Here is a 27507-nt window from a genome sequence, read left to right as displayed (position 1 = left end):
AGATGAAGACGAGGACGTGTGTGTGTTTGTAGCTGAGGTCACACTCACCCATGGCTTTGGTCTCTTCTCCTTTGGCACTGAGGATGGAAAACTTAAACTTGGCGCGCACCTCACTCTTTGGGCAGCTGACTAAGAGCAGGTAGAGGGACAGGTAGTCCTTACTCTCCTCATCCAGACCTTTAGGGTTCACACGCAAACACCTGGAGGCAGGAGGAGAAGGAAGCACAGTGATGAGACAGATGATCCGACGCTTCGATTCCTGGGATTTCTCACGGCTTCTGGCTGAGCCGGGAAGTGTCGTTCATACATAGTAACATAGATAGTAGTATAGTATAGATGATTCTGCAAACCGCACCACTGTATATCTGTATGTGGCATATTTATAAGATGTATCTTGAAGTGGGAGAGCAGCCTTTTTTATTTTTTACAAAGCTAGAATCAAAGCTGCTCTCTATTTATTCACCGCGTAATGAAAAGCTTTTAGAGGTTTATGGACAGCTGAGATGAAACACGGCGGACCGAAGAGTCTGAGCCTCGTTAACACAGACACATAAATACATAATGCCAATATCTCAATGTCAAACAGCAATAAAGTGGCAAAAGGAGCATTTCAGAGTTCAGGTGTGCAGAGGGAAGGAAGGCGACGCCGCTACCTCGCAAAGCAGCTGTGTCAGTGTTGCATCAGTGAGACCAAAACTGGAGCACAGAATCGATGATGGACCCACCTCGACTTCTGACCAGCGATGCAGCTTCCTAACTAACACTCCTGACTTTCAAATGAGAGGAGATATTCCTAAATGGACACATGGACAGTGTATTTGACAGAGGGTGTTCAGAATCATAGCTTTGCTGTGATTTGCTGTCAAGCCGGAACCTCAAGGGCCAAAAACTGCAGTTCCTCAAACGGCCACTTGAGGCAGGCTCCAAAAGCGTGTCAGTCTCAATATTAAAAAGCACAAATTTACATCAGAAATAAACATGTTTATAGTTTGGTCCACTCTATGGCTAATTTCCCCATGCGTGACAACTACAGGAGGTGATTTTTAAATCATACTAAGCCTTAAAGTTATGAATAATCACAGGTATGAGCGCTCTGAGTGGCAGCTAGCCGCTAAGTCTCAACAGCCAGGCTTCATTCAGCTCCACCTCTTTGCCCATTTTTGGATAAGCCGTCAGTTTGGTGGAGCTTCACGACGGCTCATCGCTGCCTAATCTTGTCGTAGAGTCTTAGACCTGTGACATGACACGCGTTACTTTGGACATACGAGCTTAACGGGCACATCTGAGAGGCTGCAACGTGCAAACACTTCATGAAACACAGCAGCAGTCTTTATATGCTGGAGCTCTCGTGACTCAACACTGACAACAAAAATCAATATCTATACATATATTCTGTAATGTATTATTCATTTGGTGGGTAATTGGCCAATAACTCCAACACTTGGCTACTCAAATGACCCCTATTAAAAAAACTATTGGAAGATAAAAGAAGATAAACAGCAGTGACTGGAGTGAGTCCTGGTGCAGTGTTTACGCCGCAGAACGTCCTTTCGAAGTCGTTTTTCCTCCTGCGTTTCACACGAGCTCGCCTGAATTCGTGACATGTTTGCATTAATTACAACCTGAAATAAACAGCATAAATCTTTTCATTACTGTTATTGTTCCAACTTGTGGCCTTTTGCTGTGATGCCTGATGGTGTGGGGCTGACCGGCGGTTCACTTTGGATCTTATTTCTCTAACAAGCACCTGTGAGAGCATCGGAGAAACAAGCAATAACGCTACTGACAGTGAGGTATGATGCAGAGGGCTCGCAGAGCAGAGTCTGAAGTCTTCACCCAGATTTTATGAAAAAGCTGGTCGGCAGGGCTGCTTAGGCACTTACAGGAGGAAGTGGACGAATGGCATAATGTCCAAAAACAACTCAGATCGATGTGGTATTTGAAGAACAGAGCAATTCTGTTAAACTGCTGATCTCCATTCGTTTCTAATTGCAGCAGGTTGTTAAGTCCCACATCCACTTCTGAGTGTTATTTTACCAAAAACTCTTCACTTTCAGCTCCCTCAAAGCATCATGTTTGTGTATGAGATCTGTTTCTCTGCTCTCTGGAAGCTGTTCTGTGAGCAAAAAAAACGCCTTTTTATTTCAACACTATTCAATATCCGTACCCTTATCCCAGGTCTTTGAGGAAACCTTGAGTTTAGCCAACAGCAAACCAAATAAAACCAGGATGGCTGCGTATGTGGGGGCAGAAGATGGACTGCTTCTACTAAATCTGTGTTTTAACAACTGGCTGAAGCCTCCTTTCCAGTGCGTTGGAGTAATTATTTAATGGGAGGTTGAGCCGTGTGGCAGCTTGTTTCTCATGCAGAAGACGTCAAACATCTCTGACCAGTGAACTGCCCATACAGACATTTCCCCACTGTCATGCTTCAGTTTATGTTAGGACATGTGCATTTATCCTGGCACTGATCACGGCTGTCTCTCTCACTCTGAGGTCAGGACGATGTGAGAAAGCGAAGACAAAGCCAGATGAGACTGGAACGTTCTACCTCTCAAAGATACAACAAGTGAATAATCGTTGAGCGAGGAGAGAAACGTCCATTTTCCGCGTCTGAGAGCTACAACGACCAGCTTTCACCAACCATTTGAGTTTGTCGTTGGCTCCTGAGGAGAAAGCGGAGCTTTTGATGACCTCCCCCATCTCCTCGCGACAGAAGCTGAAGTTGTTGATGGTCCACATGTAGGAGAACTTCACCACTTTGATCTGCACAGAAAGCACACGGGAAGGGCTGAAACCACATCTCTTTATTTATATATTTATCTACTCTGTACGGGTAAGTGGTGTTTGGTCAGCCTGGACTTCAAAACCGCACATCAAAACTGCCTTTCATCTTAATAAACACTGACAACAAACGGAGGGAAAGAAGAAAGGATATTGTACAAGTGGCAACAGAAAAAACAGAACAATTTTGCAAAGACAGAGAGGAGATGAGAAAACAGACATCATCAGTGATATACTTTATCCAGCTTGGCTCTTAACAGGAAAGCGACGTCTGAACTGGCAAAGCTTCGGCTGCGACGACTGAAACTGACTGGATTTCACAGCAAACGTAACCTTTAAACAAAGAGAATCATACCAGTTTTTTGTGGGAAGCAAATTAGGAAAAAACAGAGTTAGTGGAAAAATCCAGACACCATTCATCCCGTTCGAGGAGCAAAGTGAACTCGCGCCCGACAGACAGGCTCACTTTCAGATGCAACTCCCACGTCCACGAAGCAAGAGTGGACGCCAGAAAGCCTGATTTAAAAATAAAAACTCTATAATGCAGTTAGCTCCTTTTAACATTATGCAAAAACTAATTAGTTATGTCTTCCACGCAGCACCATGCTCCAGCCTCACGCTGAGGAAAACAAAAAACACATCCTCCTGTTGAAAATGGCTTTCAGACGCACTGCGAGGCAGATAGCATGACTTAGCGCTGCACTCCGTCACGTTGCTGAACTCGTGATAGCCGGTTTAAAAAAGCACCGACATCGACGCGGCACAGCCACAGATATCTTCTTTTCCACTCCACGCATTTGCCACACATTACCCACAATGCAACCCGACAACTGACAGCTCAGTTGGAGATTCAGGTGTGTTAGCGGCTAATGTACCCTTGAGCTGCTAGCCTCAAGCAAAGGTGAGAAGCAGGATAAAGAGGTCCGGTGAGCTTGTTTCTTTCTAACTCCACACCTCCAGATGCTTTTCATCTCAAACTTGTATTCTTCAGACGCAGCCGGCGCCGACTCCAGTGACATCACTTTCACACGGCTCCCTCCGGGGCCACAGAGGGCTTTGTGCGATCGCTCCTTCCACATGTGTCGCTGTGAGCTGACTTTGATGTGTAAACTGGCAGAGTTCTGCTTTATTTCCAGACAAAAAAAGGTATCTAGCCTTATACTCAGTGGTAATGTAGTAACTGTGTGCTTGATCAACAACAAAACAAGCAATTTGTGGACGTGAAATTGACATCGCATGGAGTTTTGTCCTTAAGGTAACAATCATAAACGCTCCCACACACACACACACACAAGTCACACACTCCTCCTCACCTGAGTGTAACACCAGCTCTCAGCCACGGGACCGCTGGACATGTCCGCCAGGGGAGGGGGGCTTTGGACTCTGGACATCGCCAGCCTTGACGCAGAGAGGACCTGAACGGGGGCCGGAGCACCAGCCAGGCGTGGGGGTGAGGGGTCGGAGAGGGAAGGGCCAATAATCAGCCAAGCCGGCCGCCTCTTAAACAGCAAGCTGCTGCACGTGGAGCTGCAGTTTGCATCCAGTACGACAGGACGCCCAGTCTCCAAAATAGCTGCGGGCACCCTGCAGGGACACAGAAACCCGGCCATTAAAATAACTCTGACGTTAAACCGGTGAAGCACTGTGAAAAGCTGTGACCTTGCGTGAGCGTGTCTGAGCGCGTCGCGGCGACGCCTAATTGAAAGGTCGGTCTAATTGAGTGTCATTTCCCAGTCAGCAGAAGGTAAAGACTCTGACTTCATTTGTTTTAAAGGAGGCTTCAGCATTCAAAGCACAGCAGCAGCGCGCGCCGTGCTTCACTGGGGGAAGCCTTCCTTTGTCTGCGCGTGGCTTCGTCTTTGTTTTACTCTGAGAGCAGCAAAGCGCCGTGCCAGCCATCTGACTCCAGCCAGGCTGCACCCATCCACCGTGTCTATGTGAAGTGCAAGACTAAAGACTTTCATCTCAAGCTGCCAGCTCCCACAAACACACACACAAGGTCACAGCGTACTTTTGAAAAGCCGGCGCTGACTAAGAAAGGTCAAAGCTGTATTTTATACAAAGCTGCATCCAGGGTTTGTGTTTTTATTATTCTGAAATGCTGCGGTTGAGATTTACGCTGCAATTACCTCTCACTTTCTATCCGTGGCAAAGGGAAACTTCCTCATTATTTTTGTCTAATTTCTGGTCCTTTGCTACACTACAAGTCTCGTGGGAGTGAAAATCTTGTTGGAAAAACTCAAAAGGAGCGTGACTGTTTGGTGTCAGAGCTTCATCTCTCTGCTGCCTAAACCTCTCATTTCCGCCGCTTCTCAACTTCTTCTCCACACAATTCGTGCCTAAGCCGTGGCGAGGTCTCGGGATCTGGCTTTTCTCACTCAACCTGCACGTCCCCGCCGATCTCCTGCCAAAGCAACCCTTTCAGTTCGCTGCTTAATTAGTGGCTGATTGAAAGGGGAGTTCAGGACCTGAGAAAACTTGCCAGAAACTGAGTATCAGACCGAGAACGCAGAGCAAGAAATGAGAGGCCGGGCGAGAAGTGAGAGAGACCTGTGTCTTCGCGAGTGGATCGGAGACAGGAGAGGCGACCTCGACAGCTCCAGACCCAGATACGACTTAATTAATGTTTAGAGATAACGCCGAGATCTGATCTCCCTCAATCCACTGCCCCCCTTTTCTTCTTTTGTGCTATTTGTATCTGATGAAAAACACTGGTGGCATTTTCGCTCTGTAAAACAATAAAATATTAATCACAAAAGTTGGGAGAACAAGGCTGCGCTGATTTGCAATTTAAATTACCTGAGACTTCCTGGCAATTAATTATAGTCCATATGAGTGAGCGAGGACTTTCCACACACGTGTTTCTGTGTTCTTCACTGCTATCCTGTCCCTTACAGAGCGCCGTGAATGCCGAGTAATCACAGGGAATCAATTTAAGAAAACATGACAACACTGGCAGCGCGGCTAACAGCCTCGCAGCTTTCTAAACAGACCCAGATGACACTTAACCAGAATAAAGCTAAGGGTGTTTTTTTTTTCCCTCAGCCTTTTCATGACAAACATCAAGAGCCGAGCGGCAGGAGGAAAGCAGCAATAACAACTCAGAGACGGAAGAGATGTGTGCTAATCATAGGACTCCCTCAGAAGAAATGTCTGCAGACAGTTCATTTGTCATGGGAATCAGATGATGATGGGGCGAACGGGAAGAATGACTAATAAGTGATAATACACACGGCACGGAGAAAATAAATAATGTCACATTACAGTGCATACCGGGCGCAAAGACGGCGCTCCTCCAAAGGCAATTAAAAGACAAAGTAAGGAGGTAATGGAGGTCCCGTGATTCAGATAAGGGACTGTTTGCTGCTGCTGCTGCTACGTGGGCTCCATCAGCACCTCATAGGCTGGATAAAAAGCAGTGAAATAAGGACAAGGGTAAGGGCGCTCTGACAGAGCAACAGAGAAAAGGAGCAAACTAGTTCAGATTGTGCACAGTATCCGTGTTAATCTCTACAAATGCTGCCAACTGAAGAACCAGACAAAAGCTTATCGTACTGCAGACACACATACAAAGGCCCTGCAGTGAGAATGACACTGTGGAGCCCACAATGTTCACGTCTGGTTGGGATTCAGCACCACAGTTTCTGAGGGCTGTTGCTGTATTCAGTCTGCACAACAACTGAACATCGTGAGCTTCACACAGATTTCTGCATTGTATGGCTAAGACGCCGTGCTCAGATGATGAAAAATCATAAAAATATGGATCCTGCATACAGTATCTACAGAGCATTTTTCACCCCACAAAAAAAGCATAAACAGCAATTAAATGATTATTTTTCAATTAATTCCATTCTAGAAACATCTGGTCGGCCAAATCAAACCCCACGGCGGGCCAACTTTGGCCGCCGAGCCCCGCTTTTGGCAGCCCTGGTCTAAACAGTCAAAAACACTGATTTGATTATGACATGACAGACCGAAAAGCAGCAAATCATCAAACTTTTCTACTTGAAAAATGACTTAAATGATTAGTCGACTAATCCTTTCAGCCCTAACACATCTTATCTTTCATAAAACAGCCACTCTGACCAAGTTTCCTCGTGCTGAGGGTCTCGCTCACAGCTGCTCGGGCTGAACTGAAACACAGAAACACATTTGCATGACTGTGTGTGGTCTGTATACAAGTCTGTGAGCAAGCAGAGAGGGAGGGAAGGAGGATGGGCCACCTCCATCCCACATCCTCGCTCCACGCCTGCTTCGGGAGAGAGGGGAGCCAGATGAGGAGAGTGAGACCTGGAGCCCATTTATATTCATTACAGGGAGACAGTCTGCTCTCACTCTGCCAGTCCAGCCTCCATCTCTCTCCATCTCTCTGTCACACACCTCAACACGCCAGGGAGGAGAGTCTGACAAACCAACAGACAGACAGATTCAGCTTCCTCTGTATAAACAAGAGCAGAGCGAGGTGATGCCGCATCTGCCCCCCCCCCCATCAGCCCGAGAGCCGGGGGCCGCCAGCCGCCCGGACACTGACCGCACCGCCGCAGCCGCCCTCCACAGCGAGTCAAGACATCAAACTCAGCACATGGCGTAATAATGCCGCGATATTAACTCCCGTCTGTAAATTTTACACGTTGATAGTTTATATTTCTGCGCATATGTTACCTCCATCTGCAAATCTGATAACGTGAACAGCTTACAATGCATATTTACACTCGAGGACACACTTCCGTTCATTTGTTTTTCCATCTGTGCTCGTGACAATCAGGATAGCTGCCGATGCGCGCGTCGCCCGCACAGCCGCCCCAACCTGAGAGACGGCCTCTGAGGGCGAGGGGCGACGCCTTTTTAAGCAGCTTGCTGACTCTTCTTCCCCTTATCTTAATGATTCTGCTTATCTTAGGTCCAAATGTCCACAGCTGAGGTTTCAGTGTAACCTCAGCTGCAGTATATGAACATGAATGTTAACTGTGTTAACTTCAGTATGTGTCTGTGTTGACATGTCAAAGCAGAAGAAACAGGATGAGTAATAAGATAACGTGTGCTTGGTTGGTTTCAGGCTCCTGAGCATGCTGGTTCCACTTTTATGGCTTAAAATCGCTCCTCTGAAAACTACTGAGTCATCATTTTTGTCGAGATGTTTCACTCAAACTTGCTCGAACGGACATTAGCACCGAGCCGTTGAACAAGTGCGACTTTAGCTCGCCATTTCTTCCACATTACGAGCTCCAGCGTGAACGAGGAGGGCCATTCTTTACTACTTTAGCATAAAACTGAGAGACTAATGAAACTGAAAGCAAATTCAAATTAGGATTATAATATTTTTACAGATTAATATCTCTGAACAACGCTGGTGAGCGGCTGCACAGAGTTTTTGGGCTTCCAGCAGCCTGTTGGTTAAGACGCACACTATAACACCAGTTCAGTTCCTCTCCTCCCTGCAGGGCGAATGCAGACACTGGTTGGTCCTGAAAAGTTATTTCATATTAAATTAAACTTTGTTGATGCCGTTATTAATTCTAGAGGCACATAAGATAACCGAACAGTACCTTTCCCCTGTTAAGATGCACACAGGCCGAAGCTGCTGCTGGTGATGATGATAAGCTCTATATATGCAGCATATCAATGCATTTTAATCAGAAATACTTAAGTTCATCCCAAAAATCCTTCAGTATGGCCATATGGCAGGGACTTCAGGCGACCAGGCCTGCTGTGAAATAGGAGGTGAAGAGTGACAGAAGAGAGAGACGGAAAGCCTTCTGGAATTCATTACAGCTATTTCTGAGACGCTCGAAAAGAGAAAATAAATGTATTATAAAAGAGAAAAAACAAAAACACATTCTACATGTGAGCGCGCACACACACGCACACGCACACACACGAGTCTCCCTCTTAATTCCCTTTAACTTGCAAAATGAAAGGGAAACATCAAATACACAGAACCACCCACCAGCCTCTCCCTCCCGGCTCCGCTTCCTGCTGGGAGGGGAAGAAAATGGGCGGCGCGGTGCTGAGACACCACCACCAGGTGGACAGGGGGTGGAGCTGTGTGATTTCGCTGCTGCAGAAAAGGCTGCGATCCCAGCAGGGATCCCGGCGTGTTTGGAGGGTCACCTTGTGCGACAACAGGCGGCGAGCAGAACAGCGAGGTGCAGAGACAGGCTGCAGAGTTCGGAGGGACGGACTACAAAGACTGAAAACATGCCAAAAAGCCGAGGCTAACTGACAGAGCGCCGCAGCTCTGAGCGTATGCATGACGCATTTCTGAGCGTAAATCAAACGCCACATGCTAGCTCGCTTTTCCGCAGCCTGTGCTTTTTTCACAACCCCCGGCGCCGCCGCCGTCCCTCCAGCCCGGGTGAGAGATCTGACAGAGGGTTAATGAAGCCCGTTCATTTTAAGGTCAGATTCTATTAAAAGTGGAGGAAAGCGTGTGGGGAGGATGTGCCGACGCATCTGGGGGATCAGCAAGACTGATCAAGTGAAGTAGCTGACTCCCATTTGGAAAAATCCAGCGCGGCTGGCTGGAGGAGCACTTCCTGTCAAATAAGCACACACACAGGGATCGTATGACGGAAGCGATTCCAGCTCTGCGTTACCGGGGATTTTGGCAGCAGACATGCAGACCGCCATGAGAGAGGAAAGCAGCGCCGAGGTGCCTCTGACATAATTGGCAGGAAAATCTGAACTGTGCTCTGCAGGTGAGGCTGGTAAGCAAAAAAGCCAGCGAGTTTCCTCTCAGGTGTGTGTGTGTGTGTGTGTGTGTGTGTGAACAGGGCTGGAGCATGTATGAAAACATATCTGCTGTAAAACTCTGTCTGTCAGCGCTGCCCGAGGCCCCGCTGATAGCCCTGACACTCACTCAGAGAGAGAAAAAGAGGGTGAAAACAGGGATAAGAGGAGAGCGGGAACGGTGGGCACACATGCATGACAGGGCTGAGGGCCAGCTCGGCGGCCGGGCGGGGAGACGCTGGAGTGTGTCGGATCCAGGGCCGCGGGAGGTGTGATGGATTAAGAGGCGCTGGCAAAAACACAGAAGCGTGGAGCAAACCCCAGTGAAACAACATCACCATCCCTCTCCATATCACTGACACACCCCCCACCCCCCCATCGTTCTCTCTGTCTCCTCATTTCTCCCCTTTTTAAACCATCACCTTAAATCCTCATTTTCTCTGCCTCCCTCAAAACCAGTGAAGACTGCTATAAAACCAAGCGACCGTGCAGGTGCCACACGTCCCCCTCACCGCTTCGGTCCGTCGTTTTGATCACATGACTGACTTTGGAGGATGTAAAAATGGGGAAGGTGCTAATTTGTGCTGCTAAGATAACAAAAAGTACCAGAAGGAGTCTCACATCAGGAGAGTGAGCCAGCTTAGGCCAAACGAAGAATGAGAATATCCCAGCGACACTGGGAGCACCCACCACTACTACCAATGATAATACTAATTAACTCAATTTTGATGTCACCTTTAGAGAGAAGCAGTCTTTGATTTTTTTGGACTACATAACAAGAGATCACCTCAGAGTGCTTTGACATGAGACTGACAGCAGCCCTCAAAAGCCTAAATTCATTCATTCAACCTTTTTTTTACACTCAGGGATCATCGAGGGGTTTGCAATGACATCGAGTCAATTACAAAAACAAAAAAAATTAAGGCACGCCATCGGAGAAAAGCAATACCATTAAAAAAATCATTTAAAAAAGCCATTACGACTTTCCCATTAAGGAAAATAATTTGATAGAAAAATCAGGATAATTAAGACGTGAAATAAAACGTAGTTATGTTGAAAGACGTTTGAGATTAGGATGAATCATTTGAGAGGATAAAAAGAAAGAAGCTACTGAAGCGAAAAACAAGCATGTCCAACAGTGAAATGACAACAACACACCTTTTCTAAACATGTCACATGGTCAACAAGCCTCCGCCTTCATCATCGCTTACATCATCAAGGCTCCAGGGCGGCTAAAAGCAGTCTGAGCCTAAAGTAACACCAAGCCTGAGAAAGAAGGAGAGGAGAGGAGAGCATTTTCCAGCGTTTGGCCTCTGCCCTCATCCTCCACTCTCTCCCTCCATCCTCTCTGATCTTCACCAAATCTCTGCTCTGCTCCGGCGCTGCAGAGCCGCCCAGCTGCCGTGCGACTCGGTAAAAGGTCCGATCCTAAATCTGAACGCAAACAAAGGAGCGGCTGCACGACGCTCACCGTCATCTCAGCCGCCTTTTCCATCCATTCGCTTTAAAGACAGTCAAAATGTTGAATTCTCATATCTTAGAGTGAATGTCTGATGAGTAAGTGCACGGTCTGCTGTACTTCATTACACACAAACACCTTTAAATCACATTACACATGCAAATCAATCTACCTGCAAACACCTGTCCTAATATTTAACACTCTCAGCTCGAAACATCCTGTATCACATATTCAATAAGGCCAACGTGGAAGAAAAAAAAGGCTCACATGACACACAATCCGCTAAAAGTGCTGCACAGCTGCTGGACTACACACATGTGGTTTAAAGGCACATCACTCGGAGACGGCCGTGCGCGCTCATAGACACGCCCCCCTCCCGTGAAGAATCCAGCTTTAAGTCGCACATCCAAAGCCCTCCAGTCTGCGCTCCTGCAATTTGTGCTTACACACCACACCAATGTGATCAATTAGCCCTGTGTGCTCACAACACACACACACACACACACACACACAGGCAGCAGAGCGCGCCAAATCCACTGTGAACATTGGAGACTTGAAAAAGTAAAAATTATATACTCTGAGGCACACATCAAACCACACTGGGCCCGTGTAGCCAAGATAACAACAGAAAAGTGCTTTCTAAATGACAAAATGATCCTGGCTGCAGTCCACAGCTCGCTCTCGCTCTGTCTTCCTCTCCAGCACCCGGCGAAACACAGCTAAGGCTGTCTAACCATCCAAATAAAAATACTCTCTGACAACATACGTCTTTCTTTCTGTGAACAAAGCTGATGGAGAACAATATCTGCGCAGCCTTCGGGGAGGTAAAGCACCTCCATCCGCTCGGCTGCTGGACGCGCTCTTACATATTAGCCCGTGTGTTTATTTCCCGCCCGGCGGAGGCTCTCCACGTGAAGTTTCATTCTCGTGAGCAGAGCCGGGCCTGAATCAAAAGGGAGGAGTGAGTGAAGAGAAGGCGAGGGAGCTGCTTTGTTACCGCACTCAGCGCAATGATGCCGTTTATAATTAAAATGCAAATAGAGCGACAGGGAGTCTCTCTTCACCTTGTTTTCACTTTACTCCAGCGTTCCCAGGGGAGGCCCGCCGCGGCCCGGGATCAATGCATCCACGCCGGCGAATCAATGTTCATATGAAGCCCTGGAATCAATGCGAGATTGAGGCTGTGCAAAACCCGAGCGTGTACAAGTGACTGCTCAGCTGAGAGAAAACTCGAGATGCACGGACAGACACATGCAGCCTGTGGCTACCAAACACTTTTCTGCTTTGCTATGATGATGTGTGGGGGATCTTTAAAAGCTCACATCCCTAAACTGAAGGCTAAAAGCAATTATTTCGGCAACAAGAAAACACCGGCCCGGCTGTCACATCCGCCATCGGCCTGTCTCTGTTTTGACTATAGCTTATCACAATAGGTGGCTCAAACATCCCCTAAGCTTCAATTTCAACAAACAACAAAGACAAACGGCGTGGAATGAATCATTTGGGGGAGTTTCATTTCAAAAGTGTGCCTGACAGAGAAAACAGGGGGGAAGTGGAGAGGAGGCCTTTTTTAGAGGTTGTCCTTCAGCGTGACTTTGTCATGTAACACATTTCCAGCTCAATTATCTGCATCCAGTGGATTTCAAACACATTTAGCGAGGACCAGAGAGCTTGGTAATTAGCAGGAGCCCCGGCTCATAAGGGGGGCCAAAAACAAAGCCTGTCTTTAGCTCTATCTTTATCCCCTCCGCTTGTCTAATCTCCTCTGATCCTTCTCTTTTCACACTGGGTGCTGGACATCATGTATGCACTCTGTCAATACCTTCATACGCCAACAGGTTGTCAGCTTTTATAGACCAAAGCGTGATGCGAAAGGAGATACGCCATCGGTAAGAATAGCCCTGGAAGATAAGTGAACGTGAAGGGGGGTTGTTAATGAGGATATCGTATGCCACATCATTTATTTAGATATCAGTTATCTCTGTGCAGAAAGCGCCAAGAAAGAAATCCCAGCGGGCACAGAGTCTCTACTCGCAGAGCGCCGCGCTCAGAGTCAAACGAAGGGTCGGGGAAAGCAGACGTCACCGACACCCCAGCAGCGGCCTGTAAGTCCAGCCTGGTGTTTCTCAGCCTTCTAAAGAAATCAGCGCTCAGAGGATGTCGTGACATGATTACACGTCCAAATCTAAAAAGGTTAAGACCGCGTCAGACTTCGGCCACCGCCCTCCTTCCTCATGTTGTTTTCCATTTTAATTACGCTTCAAAATCACGTCAGCTTGCCCGAGCGCAGGAATATTGCCTTCGGTAAAATTGCTTTCGGTCTATCCACAGATACATATAAAGGCTCATTTCAGCGAGGGACAATTTCATCCCTCCCTCCTCTTCGCTATGGTGCTTCATCCAGAATTGCTCCCCATTTACTACCAAGTGCTGTATACTTAAAATCAGCCTTTTATTTGAGAGTTTGAATTCTATGTCTAACATTTATGTACTATAAGCCATAAAGGAAATCCCTCAGTGGAACCCGACAAGCAGTAATCCAACAGTGTGCAAAATAATGACGCATTATTAGAGTCTGAAATCTCATAATAGAGTAACCAATGAGTGTTTATTGTGTTTCATGTGTCGACAGGAGCGGAGGAGTAAAAAAAGGGAGCGGTTTCAGACGGACTGAGGTTTTACTCCCTCGTTTTCTCTCCGCTTCCTCCCCACCATTCCCTCCCTTCTTTGCAACAATTATAATGATGAACTGTGCTGGTAGCAGTACAAGTCAGTGAATTTGTGAGATGTCATCTTAAACAGAGGTAGAATGAGTCATGTGGGCAAGAGGAGAAAAAAAAAGGGAGAGAGAGAGCAAGTGGAGCGGTGAGGATTTCCATTAAAATCCACAGTTTAGGGAGGGAGAAGCAAAGAAAGACATAAAAAAACATCTCCCTGATGCATCGTCAAGTGCTGAAGGCGTGATTGACAGCGAGGTGTCGGCAGGTAGCTGTCTGGTTTCCTGTTTTAAGAGACCATCAATGAACTGAATATCAATGAAAAGTAAACATCTTGTAGATGAGTCCCCACTGATGGTCTTCACATTAGCATAAGGTACTTCAAACCAGTGGATCCACAAACGCAGACTGAAGAGGAGCCAATTAAGATCAACCGTTCACTTAACTTGTCATACTGTCACATCGCTGCGCTGAAATATGAGGATCAAGGCCAATCTGACGCCGATGGGGGGCTTGAGGAGGGCGTTTTTCTGGCATGTTTCCACACAACAGCCCAGCTTAACCTCGGGGGACGGCGCTCCTGCCTTCTGACCAGATGTCACATCTAATCTCTGGCTCGCTGGAGACGCTTACATTCGAGACCATTCAGCAGTAACCGCTGAGGCACGGGGTCATCGTGAGCAGTGGTCCTGGGTCACCCTTTGTTCAGACTGTCTTCCCAGGAAAAATAAAACAGAACCAGTCATTTCAGCAACTGCACCAAACCAGCGTTGTGTTTGAATTCAAGGTCCTCCAGCAGGCCAGCCTCCCTCTGCAGGAGCAATGACCAGCAGGCACAAAGGGGGAGAGCAAAGTGCCGTTAATGCAGAGCAACAAAGGTCACGTAGGGAGGAGGTCGAGGTGGACGGATGGTTCGTAAATCAGATTTTACTCTTTGTTTGCCGCTCTCGACCAACAGTCAAGGCTGAGTGACCTTGATGTTACCGAAGCTTAATTAAGGAAAAAAACCTTGGTACGCAGCGGTTGTGGATCAGATGACGAAACAGCTCTAAAGAGAACATGGTGTCCACTAGAAGTAAAGAAAATACACATATATCACACACGCAAGAACCGAAAAATCAAACAAAGTGATGCTTGAAATGCTGCAAAATGCAATTAGACGTGTTTCTGCTCAGGTGAATAAATCGGCTTCCTGAACGCACTCACAGCACACGCCAGCAACAAAGGTGCAAAGTCCTCGGAAACACACAAAAACAAGGCAAGATGTTATTCTCCCCCGCTGTCTAATGATGTGAGACCGTCTGTCATTACATCCACAGACACGCACGAGCAATAATGTAATTCACCACCTAAAGATTACGCAGCCACAGGTATTTCATATTCAACTTAGCGAGAGGATGCACACGTCTCATTACGTATCACTTAACCTGTCAGCTAAGACAGACATTTTATCACGAATATCCGGCTTCTCTCATTCACTGCAGACCCAGAAGCCGCTTCGCTTCTCCTCTACTGTCCGGAAACATTTCCGCCGAGTCTCTCAGACAGTTGAGGAGATTTGGAAACAGGTGCAATTGCCGCTCTCTGTCTTATTGCTTTGCTGCTGCTCTTTTCAGTGGAAGGGAGGGAGAGGAAGGGTAGCCGCGCTAATAAGTTCACTTCTATCCATCGGCTGCACTTGGTACGACAAGGGTTACTCCTTTGTGTGCCCCGACGTCACTCTGCCTCCCAATTACCACATTTACACACACACGCACACACGCACGCATGAATTTTAAATGCCCTCCATTAAATTCATAAAAGATGGATCGTGTTTTAAAGCCAAAAGTGATCTCCTCACCTTTTATACATTGTTATCTATACATTAAAGGAGCACCTGCATTATACAGCGAGGGCTGGAAATGAGCCGTCTCACTCTGAGGAGCCAAACCAGAGCCTTGATAATAAAAAAAAAAAAAGGAAATGCCTGTAATGCTAAGTAGAGAAAAATATTGCTGGTCAGATGAGGCATTAAGAGTATGACTGAAAAAAAAAGGAAACACATCAGCAAAACTCAAGCCATAATGGTTGAATTTCATTAATATTTCCATCACAAATAAATCAGATGAATGAGCACGAGCCTGCATTTTCTCACATTATTCGCTAATTATGCATAAAAAGTAAAAATATATCCCATTCCTGTGGCGTATGCTATGCTAATGAGGTTTCAGTGACACTACTATACATTTTTCATGTTATAGCTATATGCAACTTCCCTTATAGGCTATTAAAAATGCTAAAAGTTTCAATATTTAGATATAATCTTCAGGTGACATTTTCAATATTCACTCCCCGAAGAAGCCCAGTGGAAACAGTGGTGGGCGTCGAGTGCCTGCAGTCGTACGTCTCTGTTTGGCTGCTGGCGCCTAAATGTCACCCTCCATCCTTGCAGTACTGAAGTGGAAAAGGCTGCAAAGTTGCAGCCACGAGCCGCTGCCAGACAGCCGCGAACGCGTCGTATCGTCCGTATTAATCAGCCAGTAGTCTGATTCCAGATCAGTTCATTACCCGCACACGGGGGCTGACAGAAAAGCCAGCATGGAGGAACCAAACCTGAACTCCCACAACACTATTAAGATAACACCCACAAAATAACGGCTGGTGTCAGTAAAGGTGAGCACACCCTGTATGTCATCCTCTAAATCCAAGCTTTCCTAATTCATGTTAAGGTTACGCGCGCTCCCCTCAATATTCTTTGCGGCGCTGAGCCTTTTGGAGGGTCATCAGATGGTGCCTGCTGCTGTAGTCGGTTCTGAGAGCAGGAAATGCCAGGCAGATACAGCTGCGCGACGGCCACAAACACACACACACACACACACACACACACTCACACGCACAGTGACATTTCAGATCTCAGCGCTGAATCTGGGACCGTAACCAACAGTTATGCTCCGAATCCAAGCCTTCCTCATTCATCTTCCTCTCTCTCTGAGAGCACTCCTGCCACTGCCCAACTTTCAGCCCTAAAACTCGTCCTCTCAGTCTTTCCTGTTTGAAATTATTCATGTTAACTGTTTCACACTTTTCTTCTTCTGTCAAAACGGCCCAGACAAATCTGTCCCATCCCCCCCCACCCCCCCGAGCTAATCGCTCCCTAATGGAGTCATCTAAGTCAGGCAGGCACGTTCCTATCTCTGAACAGCCAATCAGAAGGAGGCTTTCTCTGCTCCAACAGATGCCAAAACGGTGATTGATGGACGGAGGCAGATAAACAGATAAACCATGTTGAATACATGAAAACCTCAAAAGTACATGAAACTGAAAGAGGACTGTAATAAAGAACGGCGAAGGTGGAGGAAGCTGCTTTCTTCTCACACTAACACAAACAGGTTTTGTCCACAGAACAAACACGACCAACGAGGAAGAGAGTGAGAAGAAAGAGCCGGGAACGTTCTGACAGACAGACAGTGAGAAAGCGAAGAAGACGAGGAAGACAAACGTCAAAACAAATCAGACTTGCAGCCCCTCTAACTTTGGATAAGCCAGATGGGCTGAGGTACCCGTTTCCTTCCGAGCCCTTCAAAGAATCTCACTGCAAAAGATCTCATGTAAATCACTTTCTGGATAATTTCCTGTTGCTGATATTCACTCCCTGAGAGCTGCAGCGCGTGAAGGCCTGCAGGTGCAGACGTCCCGGTGAGGTCATGTGATGCCTTCAGGGACACTATGAGGAGACACGAGCGGAAGGAAGAGAAACAGAAGGTTCAACGTTCGACGTCGTCATCAAACTGAGCTTAGACGAGCTGCAGACGTGCACAGATACAGTCTTTGTTGGTTATTTCTTGTTGTTTCTCCACTTGTTTTAGCTTTAACTGTTTAAACAGGACAAACACTCCATAAGTCTGTCTGCGTCTCCTTAAAAAGCGACGACAGGACGGAAGATATCTGCTGTGATATTTACAAACTTAACGCTGTGAACGTCGTGCATCGTTTCGCTGATGCACCAGAAGAAGAAAACGCTGGGACAAAGCCAATCTCCTTCATCTGAGCTGAAGTAATTTGTGCTCATCTGCTTTAAGTGAACTCAGGTAAAGGCTGCGCCGATTAGTAATTAATCAGATACGACAACAGCAGCGTTTTAGCAAACGTCGAGATCTGTGCCAAGCGTTACAGAGAGGTTAAAGCTCTGAGTGAACTCTGCTGGTGACTGAACACATGCTGGCATTTCAGTCAAATTAAAGATATTACGCACTCTTTACAGGAAGGTCTGCCACAAATGTGTGAGCTTTTAGAGTTTGGATGAACATTTAAACCTGATCAGCATAAAAGCAAACTGCACGCTGAGCAGGCTAATTTGCATCCAAGTAAGCGATTGGACAGGCGGTGACGGTCCACCTAGTGTCCTCGAGTGACCACAATTTACTGCATGACTTACAGCTAACAGCGGCCGTCTGCGGCGCCACGAGGAAACAAGAGAGGCTGAAAAATAAAGGCAAGAAGCAAGATGGGGGGGGGGCAAACAAAAATCTGAGATGAAGATACAGCAGAGAGAAAGCCAGAGCGAGTCAAGAGTCGAGACACGAGCGGCCCATCAAAAGGAGGAAGAACATAAATAAAACGCCATCATTAACCAGCTCGGAGAAGACGAGGGAGGGGGAAGAAGAGGAGGGAGCCGCAGGGTTGCCGCGGCAACTGAAATTAGAACCTGGGATAAAGAGAGAGATGAGGATGTGTGGGACGACCCAGGTGAGACAGACGGAGACGGGAGGAGAGACAGCAGAGTCGCCTTCGTCCCTGTGAGTGCCGCTTTTACAACAACGTGATAAATAAAACGCCCCAAAGCCTTTTCTGTCCAATGTTCGAAGGAGACGAAGAAGAGTAAAATGCAGCGGGATGACTGCAGCCAGCATGAGATATTTACAACTTCCACTCTCAGTTGTTAATTAAGAGGATTTTATTTGCACAGTCCCAAATCACAGCGCGTCTCGGAGGGTTTCTCAGCGCCCGCACAGCCAACGCAAAGCAAAACGACGCCTTCCAGCCTCAGAGCCTCGCTGAAAGTGAGGAAAAACTCGTAAGAAATCGAGACGAACCGGAAGAAACCTCTGACAGAGCCACGCGGAGCGTCAGCGAACAGCAAACATGATCCACAAACAACCATTTTTACAACCGTCTCACCGCAGCTGACAGCAGTTATCAAGCACCTTTCTCAGCCGGCTCGGAGGCTGCCAAGAGACGATAATGCCAATTGGAAGCTGGCAGTTTGTAAGGTCTGAACGTTAAGACCTAAAATGTCAATATTGGTCCCACGGGAAGGAATAATTAAGGCATAAAGATCTAAAAGGCTTGTCACATATGGCCGGCCAGCTGTCACATCTGTCCGTTCATATTCACGTCGGAAACAACGAGGCCGAGGCTAAAGCAGCAGCAGGATGTAGCGGCTGAGAATTAAATGTCAGCTGAGTGAGCTACGACTAAAGGCTCGCACAAGACGGCGCAGAGGACGAGGAGAAGCCTGGCATTTGAAACAATACACAGGCTCCACTTCTCATTTCAGACGCTCACTCCCGAGTGGCTTGTCTCCAAAAGATCTATTCCCTGCGGCTCCCCCTCGCACATCCCCGGCGTTCAGCGTTACGGGAGGCGGCATGCAGAACCAACAGAGGAGCACGGCATTGAGGAGGAGAGTGTCAAACTCTGCAGAGCTCCTGCAGGATGCACCATAGACAGCGGTGCAACAGGGCAACAGGGCGCCGCAGCAACAGTCCCTCACCTGCAGGACGTTGAGGTGGACGCCATCGGCCAACATCGACGCCACAGCGTGTGGAGGTGACGCTGACGATGTTTGCAGGATAAAGGTCAGCACTGCGCTGCCATCACTCGTAGTCTGTCATGAATGAACGTTAGCTTGAATGACAGCACCGGATCAAACCACTCCTAACCGCAGGAGATCGTCAATAAAATACATTTCAGCGACACAAAGCACACTTTCAATGCCTGAACCCATATTAAAAGAGCACACTGAGTCGGTCTAATGTAGAACCTATTGTGATCGCTAATGTGTAATTAATTTATTTGACATGAAAATGATGCCAGTGAGTCCAAATCAATTCCAAACTGGACAAATCAAACGCACCTTCCACCAAAATTCAGCATTTTCTTCCCCTGACGTCTACTTCATGTCCGCTGGTCACACTGGAAAACTCTTTATCATTCTTGTCTTAACTTTTTCCCATCAGCCTCTGTGCTCTTCTATTTATCCTAAAAAAACAGAGCCAGGAGGGTGAAATGTGCACAGAAAGATTGCACGAGCTGTTTTTCCTCTGCCAGAATAAACACCGTCATTTGTCACAATCTTTGTTTTTCATCTTTTTGCTCCATCTTGATATAAAATTTAAATCCCTGTGGACACTTTCATCTAGCAAATCATCATATATCTTCACTTAAGCGAATAAATCCATGAAAAATCCTGCCTATATACAGTATGTTTACATTCTTTAAGCATGGGAATAATGTCCTCTCACTGCAGTAAATAGCAGCAGTAGAAACACTTCTCAACATGACTACAATCCAAACCTTGATCATGTTGTTTTAGTTGCATGAAGGTTTTAACCACACGGCTGCCAAACTGTAAACCCCAACATCATCTGTTTTGGGGACAGTCATATGTGGAAGGTAGTGACAAACTAAACATCGTGTCCTTTAAGTAAGAAGACTCGCCTTATTCATGTGCTCTGGCCAAAGAAAGAGAGAATTTCTCTGCAGGGATAATGAAGCTATCACTTTTATGGCCTTCACAAACCACAGTCAGCTTGTTTTGGTCCATTTCAGGGGACAAGTAGCTGCTCTGTTGCATTTGTGCATCGGTTCCTTTTGTGATAACCACACACAATTTCCAATTCAGCCGTAAACTATCAACAAAAGCCACGCGGGAGGCAAATTAGTCAAAACAAATCCAATTGCGGTCCGTGTCTCTTCCGCTCAGCTTTGTGGACTCTTTGTTTTCCCTGAGCTTGAACACTTCTCGTCTGCTCTTTGCAGAGTTTAGAAATGTAATGAAAAAGCATCGCGCCGCGTCTCGAGTGCAAGTTTGCCCTTGGTTCATTCTGCTCTGCTCGGCTTTTCAAGTGCGAGTGAGCGCCGGCGATCAGGTGACAACGTGGTTCTCCTTATAGCCATAAACCTGCGTTTCAGGGTCACTGCTTGCAGATGAAGGTCGAACTAAAACAGACTTGCTGTTCACTTTGAAGTCCACGTTTTCAGGTGCGGTTACTGTTGGACTTTAACAGCCTTCAGAACTGAGCGATGCGAACGCGCCCTGGACCCCAACGGGGACGGATCTAGAGAGGTGGGCTGGGTGCAAGCCCTCCCCGGGATCCCCGCTGTGTCCTGAGGATTCAGATGAGCTGGGGAGGTGGTGTGTGGCAGGCGGCTGGTAGCAGTGACTGACAGGTCAGGTGAGCGCCGTGGTCCGCTCAGGCGTGCAGATCCAGCTCCTCTGACTGATCTGAAGTGGCTTCAATTAACTGGAGCAGCCAAGTGTGGGGGGGGGGCCGAGGGGGGACGGGCCCCAGACAAGGCTCCTGACAGATTTGGGGGGGGGTAAGATGAGCGGGGCTCTCTGACAGGTCCTCGAATGCCCCACCAACTCCAACCTTTCTCCATCTCCTCTTTGCTAATTACTAAGCATCCATATGGAGACACTTGTCACTGTGATCACAGCAAATTGGCTGTAACTGCAGGGTCAGCACGGGACTGTCTTTCACTGGTATCTACAGACGTACGCGCAGGAGACACGCATCCAGTCCTGCACCAAAACAAAACAGCAGCTTTCATCATTTTCGGTGCTGAAACTGTTTTCGTTTCCTGAGAGAATAGAAATTAAGTCACAGTCAGGAAATCCAATATCACAGCCACTGGCTCACGTACATCTGCAAAACCAGAGATTCTGAAGAAGAGGAAGGAGTGCTTTATTAATCCCTAAGGGGGAAATTCAATTTTTTGCACTCCATTATACAGTTTACACACATTTAGGTGCAAAAACATACACACGCACACCCAGGATCCATACACATGGAGTGGAAGGAGCCACTCAGCGACTCGGCTGCCATATGGTCGGCACTCTGAGCAGTCAGGGGCTTAGTGCCTTGCTCAAGTGCACCCAGGAGGTGAACTGGCACCTCACCGGCTACCAGTCCACACTCCATACTGTGGTCTGTGCTGGACTTGAACCGGCCACCCTCCAGTTCCCCAGCCAAGTCCCCACAGACTGAGCTACTGCTGCCCACATTCTGCATGGCGCTCTGTCTGTGTGATACTACAGAAAGGAGGTGATTAAAATATCCCAACGTTTCTCAACAAATCCTACACACAGATTTAATTTTCATGGACAGACGCAGCGGCGCTGATGTTACGAGACACTGCCAAGCGAAATGCTAGTTTCACTTTGAACATACGAAGGTAAACCACGCTCCAAACATGCGGGAACGTGGACGACAGTCCTGGAATCTCTTCTCCACATTCGCCTTTGAAACCAAACTGAGAGACTCTTCACTCTGTTAAGCAGACAAACCTGTACACACCGGCAGGCCAATGTGTCGCATCAATAATGCACTATAATTTATATTTTCTCCTCTCAGCAGACATGAAACTGTGTGTCTTCTGGCCTCTAACGGAATAGAGTGTGCTACTTTACTCCGGCTTGCTCCCGCCGTCGTGCTGTCTTGCTGTTCTTGCTAGTTTTACATTACCTAATTAACATGGAAAAGTTTTCGGGGGAGGCGTGAAACACACAGGCCCACATAATTTCCCCTGAAGGATATATTTTATTGTTCTTTTTTTCGGCCTCTCATGTTAGCACATCCTCCGTGCCTCCACCCTCATTTCCCCTCCTAGAACCTGATCTCCTTCCTCTTCTCTCACTCTTAAGTCTTTTATTAGAACTGGATGCAATTTCCACTTTTAAATGACGGCTGAATACTACCTGAAACTTTTCCCAGCTGCCATTTATATGATCAAGTGCGTGCTGCATCCTCTGTTCTCACACTACTTGGTATTCCTCCGCTGGTAGCCTTTAGATCTTCTGTCACCTTCATTCTTTTTGAAGGTTTCTGTTTTCTGTTCCAACCATCTACCTTATTTCTCATTCTGGACCATCAATTTCCTCTTACCCACTATTTGGTTGAACGCTAGCCATCTGAGAATTGGTGTTCGCGTCTCAAAAAGCAAAACAAAATGTAGTTTGCTTGAGAGAAACTACGGATCTACAACTTGGTAACTCTTTTCCACGATACGTCTGCACCTGCCGGCTTTAACGCAGACCTCTGACAGAACTGGTTTGTGTGCCTGAGCTGACAAATCAGTGCAGAACACACGGCACCAGGGAGGCTGTAAAATTTATGAAATGCACCAGTTACAAGTTAGTTTAAAACACTTCGTTTAATGGTCTTAACGTCAGTTTAAGGCCTTGAGTTTTGGTAATGTGCTTTAACATTTTTCAGACTTTTCCAGGACCGACAGACAGCCGTAACTTTAAGCTAAATGTGTTGATGTTTGCCACTCGAATTCAGCATCATAGGATGAAAGTGTCTCCAACAGCCCCCCCACCCCCCACCCCCCCGTTCCACAGTATACTTGCCATTTCCTAATATTGGTACAGACCAACACCCCCCGCTTCCCTCCCCCAGATCCTCACCCCGTTTGGTACTCACCTAGATCAAAGTCCCTCGCACATCTGTTCCGCTTGCTGCTGCCACGACTCGCCAGCTGGACTCTGTCCGTCAGGTCTCTCTGTCTGTAGGTGTGTCAGCGCCGCATGTCTGTCCAGAGCCTGAGCTTCTTGGCAAGCTGCAGACGCAAACAGCGGAAAGAATCAACAAGACTGTAGTTGTGAGAGCGAGCGTGGGTGTGAGCCGGTGCCTTATCATATTCTTGCAAGAGACTCCTTGTCAAGTTGACTGTTTGTGTGCACATCTGTTATGTAGGAGACTTGAATGCAGAACATTTCGGAGATGGAGCGTGCGTGCGCTCGCTTGCTTGCTTGCGTGTGTGTGTGTGTCCGTGACAAGACATTACAAAGACGCATGTTGCATGTAGACCGCGGTGAGGTTCACACGGAAAGGCGGAACAAAGTGGGACAGGGGCTCCTTACATAATTACAGCCAGCATTAAACACTAATCCAAACACAAACTGTATCTGGACTGAATCCAAACAACCAGCCAAGCCACAGGTGCAAACAGAGCCGTGAAGGAACGCAGTCTCATTTCAGCAAATCAAACGGCGGCGCTTACAGCAATAAGACTCAGAGCAGGCTTAACACTTCTCGGGGTATATTTACACTGACCCATAAATATGGATAAAAATCTTCGTGGATCCATTTCAGATGTACACGCTGCATGTTAATGTGATGCATAAAGGGCCCACCGAGACCCCGGCGACAGTACAACCATCTGACAGTTCAGACCCGCAGTGGCGTTGAGGTGTGCTCCAGCAGTCTCATTAAAATCCTCCAAGTCTAATTCTCTTTCAAATACCACCTCTACGTAAATAAACATGACCGAGGACGCTTACTCATACCCCACACGCCTGCCAACCACAGACGAACAGGATTTCACAGAGCCGGCTGGCTGAGATCGGCCACCCATTATTCTGGAAGGGGGGGGGGGGGTTTGGACTGTGACAAAAAGCCTAAACAGCAACAGTGATGCTCAAAATACGGCCGATCCATAAAGATCCCTGACATTTAAGACATTTAGACTGAAAAAAGCATCCGGATTTGAGTCATCTTCTTTCATAACCCGCTCGTAAAGGACAAAGATGCACATTAAAACACGAATGAGGGACTTGAACCTCGCTCCATCCTCGCTGAGCCTTTCCTGGATGCCCCTTTCACGCCCAACCATGATGCTATCACCTGTTACCGATGAGCCTGTTTACCTGCAGAATGATCCAAACAGGTGTTTTTGGAGCGTTCCACATCTTTCCCAGCCTTTGAAACGTGTTGCTGCATCAAACTCAGAATATATTTACAAAAATCAATGAAGTTGACGAGTTAAAGCATTAAATATTAAATATATTGTCTTTGTGCTGCTTTAAATTGAGAATATGTCAATATAGAAATTCTTACGCTGACTAAAACAACAAACACTAACTTCTATTAGGCCCAACACACTGAACATAACACCACGATAGACGGCTTAATACGCTAAAGCTGTTGGTATTCAAGACCAGCATCCTCGCTGCCTGTGGGCTTTTACCTCAGGGAGAGCGATGATCTACAGGAATGAATGAAATATCTTAAGATCCACATGTTTACAGATACATAGCAAGGAAATGTCAATCAGATGCAAAAGACACACGTTGAACCCTGAAAGAAATGTCAGAAAGGCAGGCCGGCTCTGCGATGTGTGCACGGGCCCCTCACCTTCGGATCAATGGCTCACCTGAAACGAATACCAGATGGTTCTCGCTCACAGGGCGGACCCGCACTCCGGACCGGACAACAAAACAGAGGCGGCTCGGATCAACGGGCCACATTTAAAAAAAACCTTTTAAACACCAACCTAGTTTAATAAAACATTAAGAGATAATCAGTAGTTGCAGCCCCAGTCAGAGGTCAGCTGTAAACCAAGATCGAGAACACACTCCCATCCCTAATCAGCAGTGAGCATCTTGGGGAAGACTGTTTTTGAAGTGCCATGACTCATTTATATATACTAAAAATATATATGGAGCTTTTGACTTTAAGCTTATTTTTTTGCCTTTAGGGCCAATAACTTTACTTTTTTGGTTCTTTCTCATGACGTCGTTTTCAGCTGAAAGCTAGCTGCCCCGCAACAAACGTCAGAGCCGCAGAGTTAGCTAACAGAAGCTGATCATGGTGGGATGTTGAGCAGCTGACGAGACCAAAGCTAAAAGGACAGTGAAGGAGCTAATGTGCTAATGTCGCTAACACGTTCTCTTTACCGGCTTATTGTGTGATTACATGTCAGCGTTGAGTTCACAGCTTGTTTCTGCTGCCCCCAAGTGGACAAAAAAATCATTTTCTGCAGGTTTAAAGTACGATCCTTCACTTCTTTTTGCTAAAACTGCCTCCTTCCTGTTGGACTGCTCCGCTTCTGGAACAAAAGCGATGGTCGTTTTTGTACTTTCTGTGTCCACTATTGACACAGGTCAGACGTGTGATAATGGGTTGCGGCCACAGGAAATGAGGTATGACCTGGGGCCTGTAGCAACCCCATCAACAGTTTGGATAAGCAGGACGGGACCCGGACTTGATGCCCTTCCTGTCTTCTCTGTCCTGTGTTGTTTGCCCTCCTGTGACTCTGGCAGTCTCAAGCGGTCAGTTAAGACAAGGACGGATGACAGTAGACAATCCAACCAGTCAGCCCACCAAGGCCTGACTGGTTGACCCCAGCGATGTCCGAGCATCATGAGACGACACGGCCTGTCTGGAGGGGAAAAAGACGAGAAAAGGAGGATGGAGCTGCCAGACGGGGAGGTGGGAAACAAAAATACAAGAGCAGGGAAAATAGAAATCAAAAAAATGAAGCGCCGACAAGACACAGAGGGGGGAGAGGCAGGATGAAAGATAGGTCGATGTACAACAGGCTGATGAAATAAAGCGAGGAAGACAGAGAGAGAAAGGAGCCGAACAGCAGCTCAAACAATAGTCAAGAAACAGAGGAACAAAAAAAGGAGACACACTAAAGGGATAGAAGACAAATTAAGCAGAGGGCAGAGAGGGACAAGAAGAGACGGGGGTAGCCCAAAGAATAAAAAAAAAAAAACGTCAGACTCAATTCTTCTCTAAAAAGAGAGGAGAATTAAGGAGGAAGAAGAAAGGCTCGCTCCTCTCCGTCTCACCGCTCCTAAAACCTGCAGACTTAAAAAGACCAATATGTAGAAAGGAACAAAACGCCAGGGGGGTTACATCAAGCGGTTCACTACATTCAAAAGAGCCACAGAGGAAGAATAACTGACACAATTAAGAGCATAACTGTCATCACAGCCAATCAACCCAGCGCCACCCACGCTCGGGCACTGAGCAATACAGCCATCACGAAGGGGGACGAAGGGCTGCTAATTCCCCCCAGCGCCGCGGCGCTTCAAGGCTGGAGGAGCCACATGTACCAAATCGCTCCATCACGACATGCTCCTGCCTCCTTTGCATTCTGGGAGAAAAGCTGACATTTAAATATAATCCTGCTGACACGCAAACTAAGTGCAGCCAATTCCATAACGCACATGTGCATCAGGAGGAAGAGCGATGTGCGGGTGTGAAGCCCATCGCTGGCAGATGCGTACCCTCACTCAATAAAACACAAACTAAATTTAATGAGCTCTCCGGCTCCTCCACAGTGACATTTCCTCTTCCATTCCTCCATCTTTTTACAACTATCAGTCACCTTACCTCCCTCCCCCCGCCCCCCCCCCCCGCCTCCCTCCGCCTCCCTCCGCCTCCCTCGCTCAGTCTGAATTCACTCCTCTACCTCCGTCTTTTTCTCTCTCCATCCAAAACAACAGCCATTCCAGAAAAGAGGCCCATCAATCTTCTTCAATGAGACCGGAGTGCGAGAGAGTGCCAAGGCTACAGCAGATTACTATCTCTCCTTACCCCCACTCAACACTGGATAACATATAGCAGGAGAGGACGGGCAGGCGGAGAGGCAGGGAGGGCCGCGAGCGAGTCAAAGAAACAATCTCAGATAGCAGGCGGACACATTAGATCTTAAAAGCCTCAAACCCCTGTCAACAGCGGGGGCTTGTCAAGCAAAGAGGCACAGCGGCTGAATTTAAAAACTCTAATCCTAACTGGCAACTCCAAACCGAAGCCTTGA

At 47.2% G+C, this 27507-nt stretch overlaps 1 protein-coding gene across 4 annotated transcripts in view; it reads right to left on the bottom strand.

The window, feature by feature from the left end:
- Window positions 1-27507, bottom strand: part of spop (speckle type BTB/POZ protein) — a 140357-nt gene that overhangs the window by 100697 nt on the left and 12153 nt on the right. For all 4 annotated transcript variants that reach the window (XR_013078322.1, XM_076752878.1, XM_076752881.1 and 1 more), the window contains exons 2-5: window positions 23379-23514; window positions 4098-4368; window positions 2645-2766; window positions 49-200 (exon numbers count right to left, since the gene is read on the bottom strand). Coding sequence is in view for 3 of the 4 variants with exons in the window: in XM_076752878.1 (XP_076608993.1) it covers window positions 49-200; window positions 2645-2766; window positions 4098-4175 (352 nt within the window). In the remaining variant the exon portion in view is untranslated. The remainder of the gene's footprint in view (window positions 1-48; window positions 201-2644; window positions 2767-4097; window positions 4369-23378; window positions 23515-27507) is intronic.

This window comes from Chaetodon auriga, chromosome 16 (genome assembly GCF_051107435.1).
Source record: "Chaetodon auriga isolate fChaAug3 chromosome 16, fChaAug3.hap1, whole genome shotgun sequence".
NCBI classification, from domain to species: Eukaryota; Metazoa; Chordata; class Actinopteri; order Chaetodontiformes; family Chaetodontidae; genus Chaetodon; species Chaetodon auriga.
This window is presented reverse-complemented; position numbering and strand designations above follow the sequence as displayed.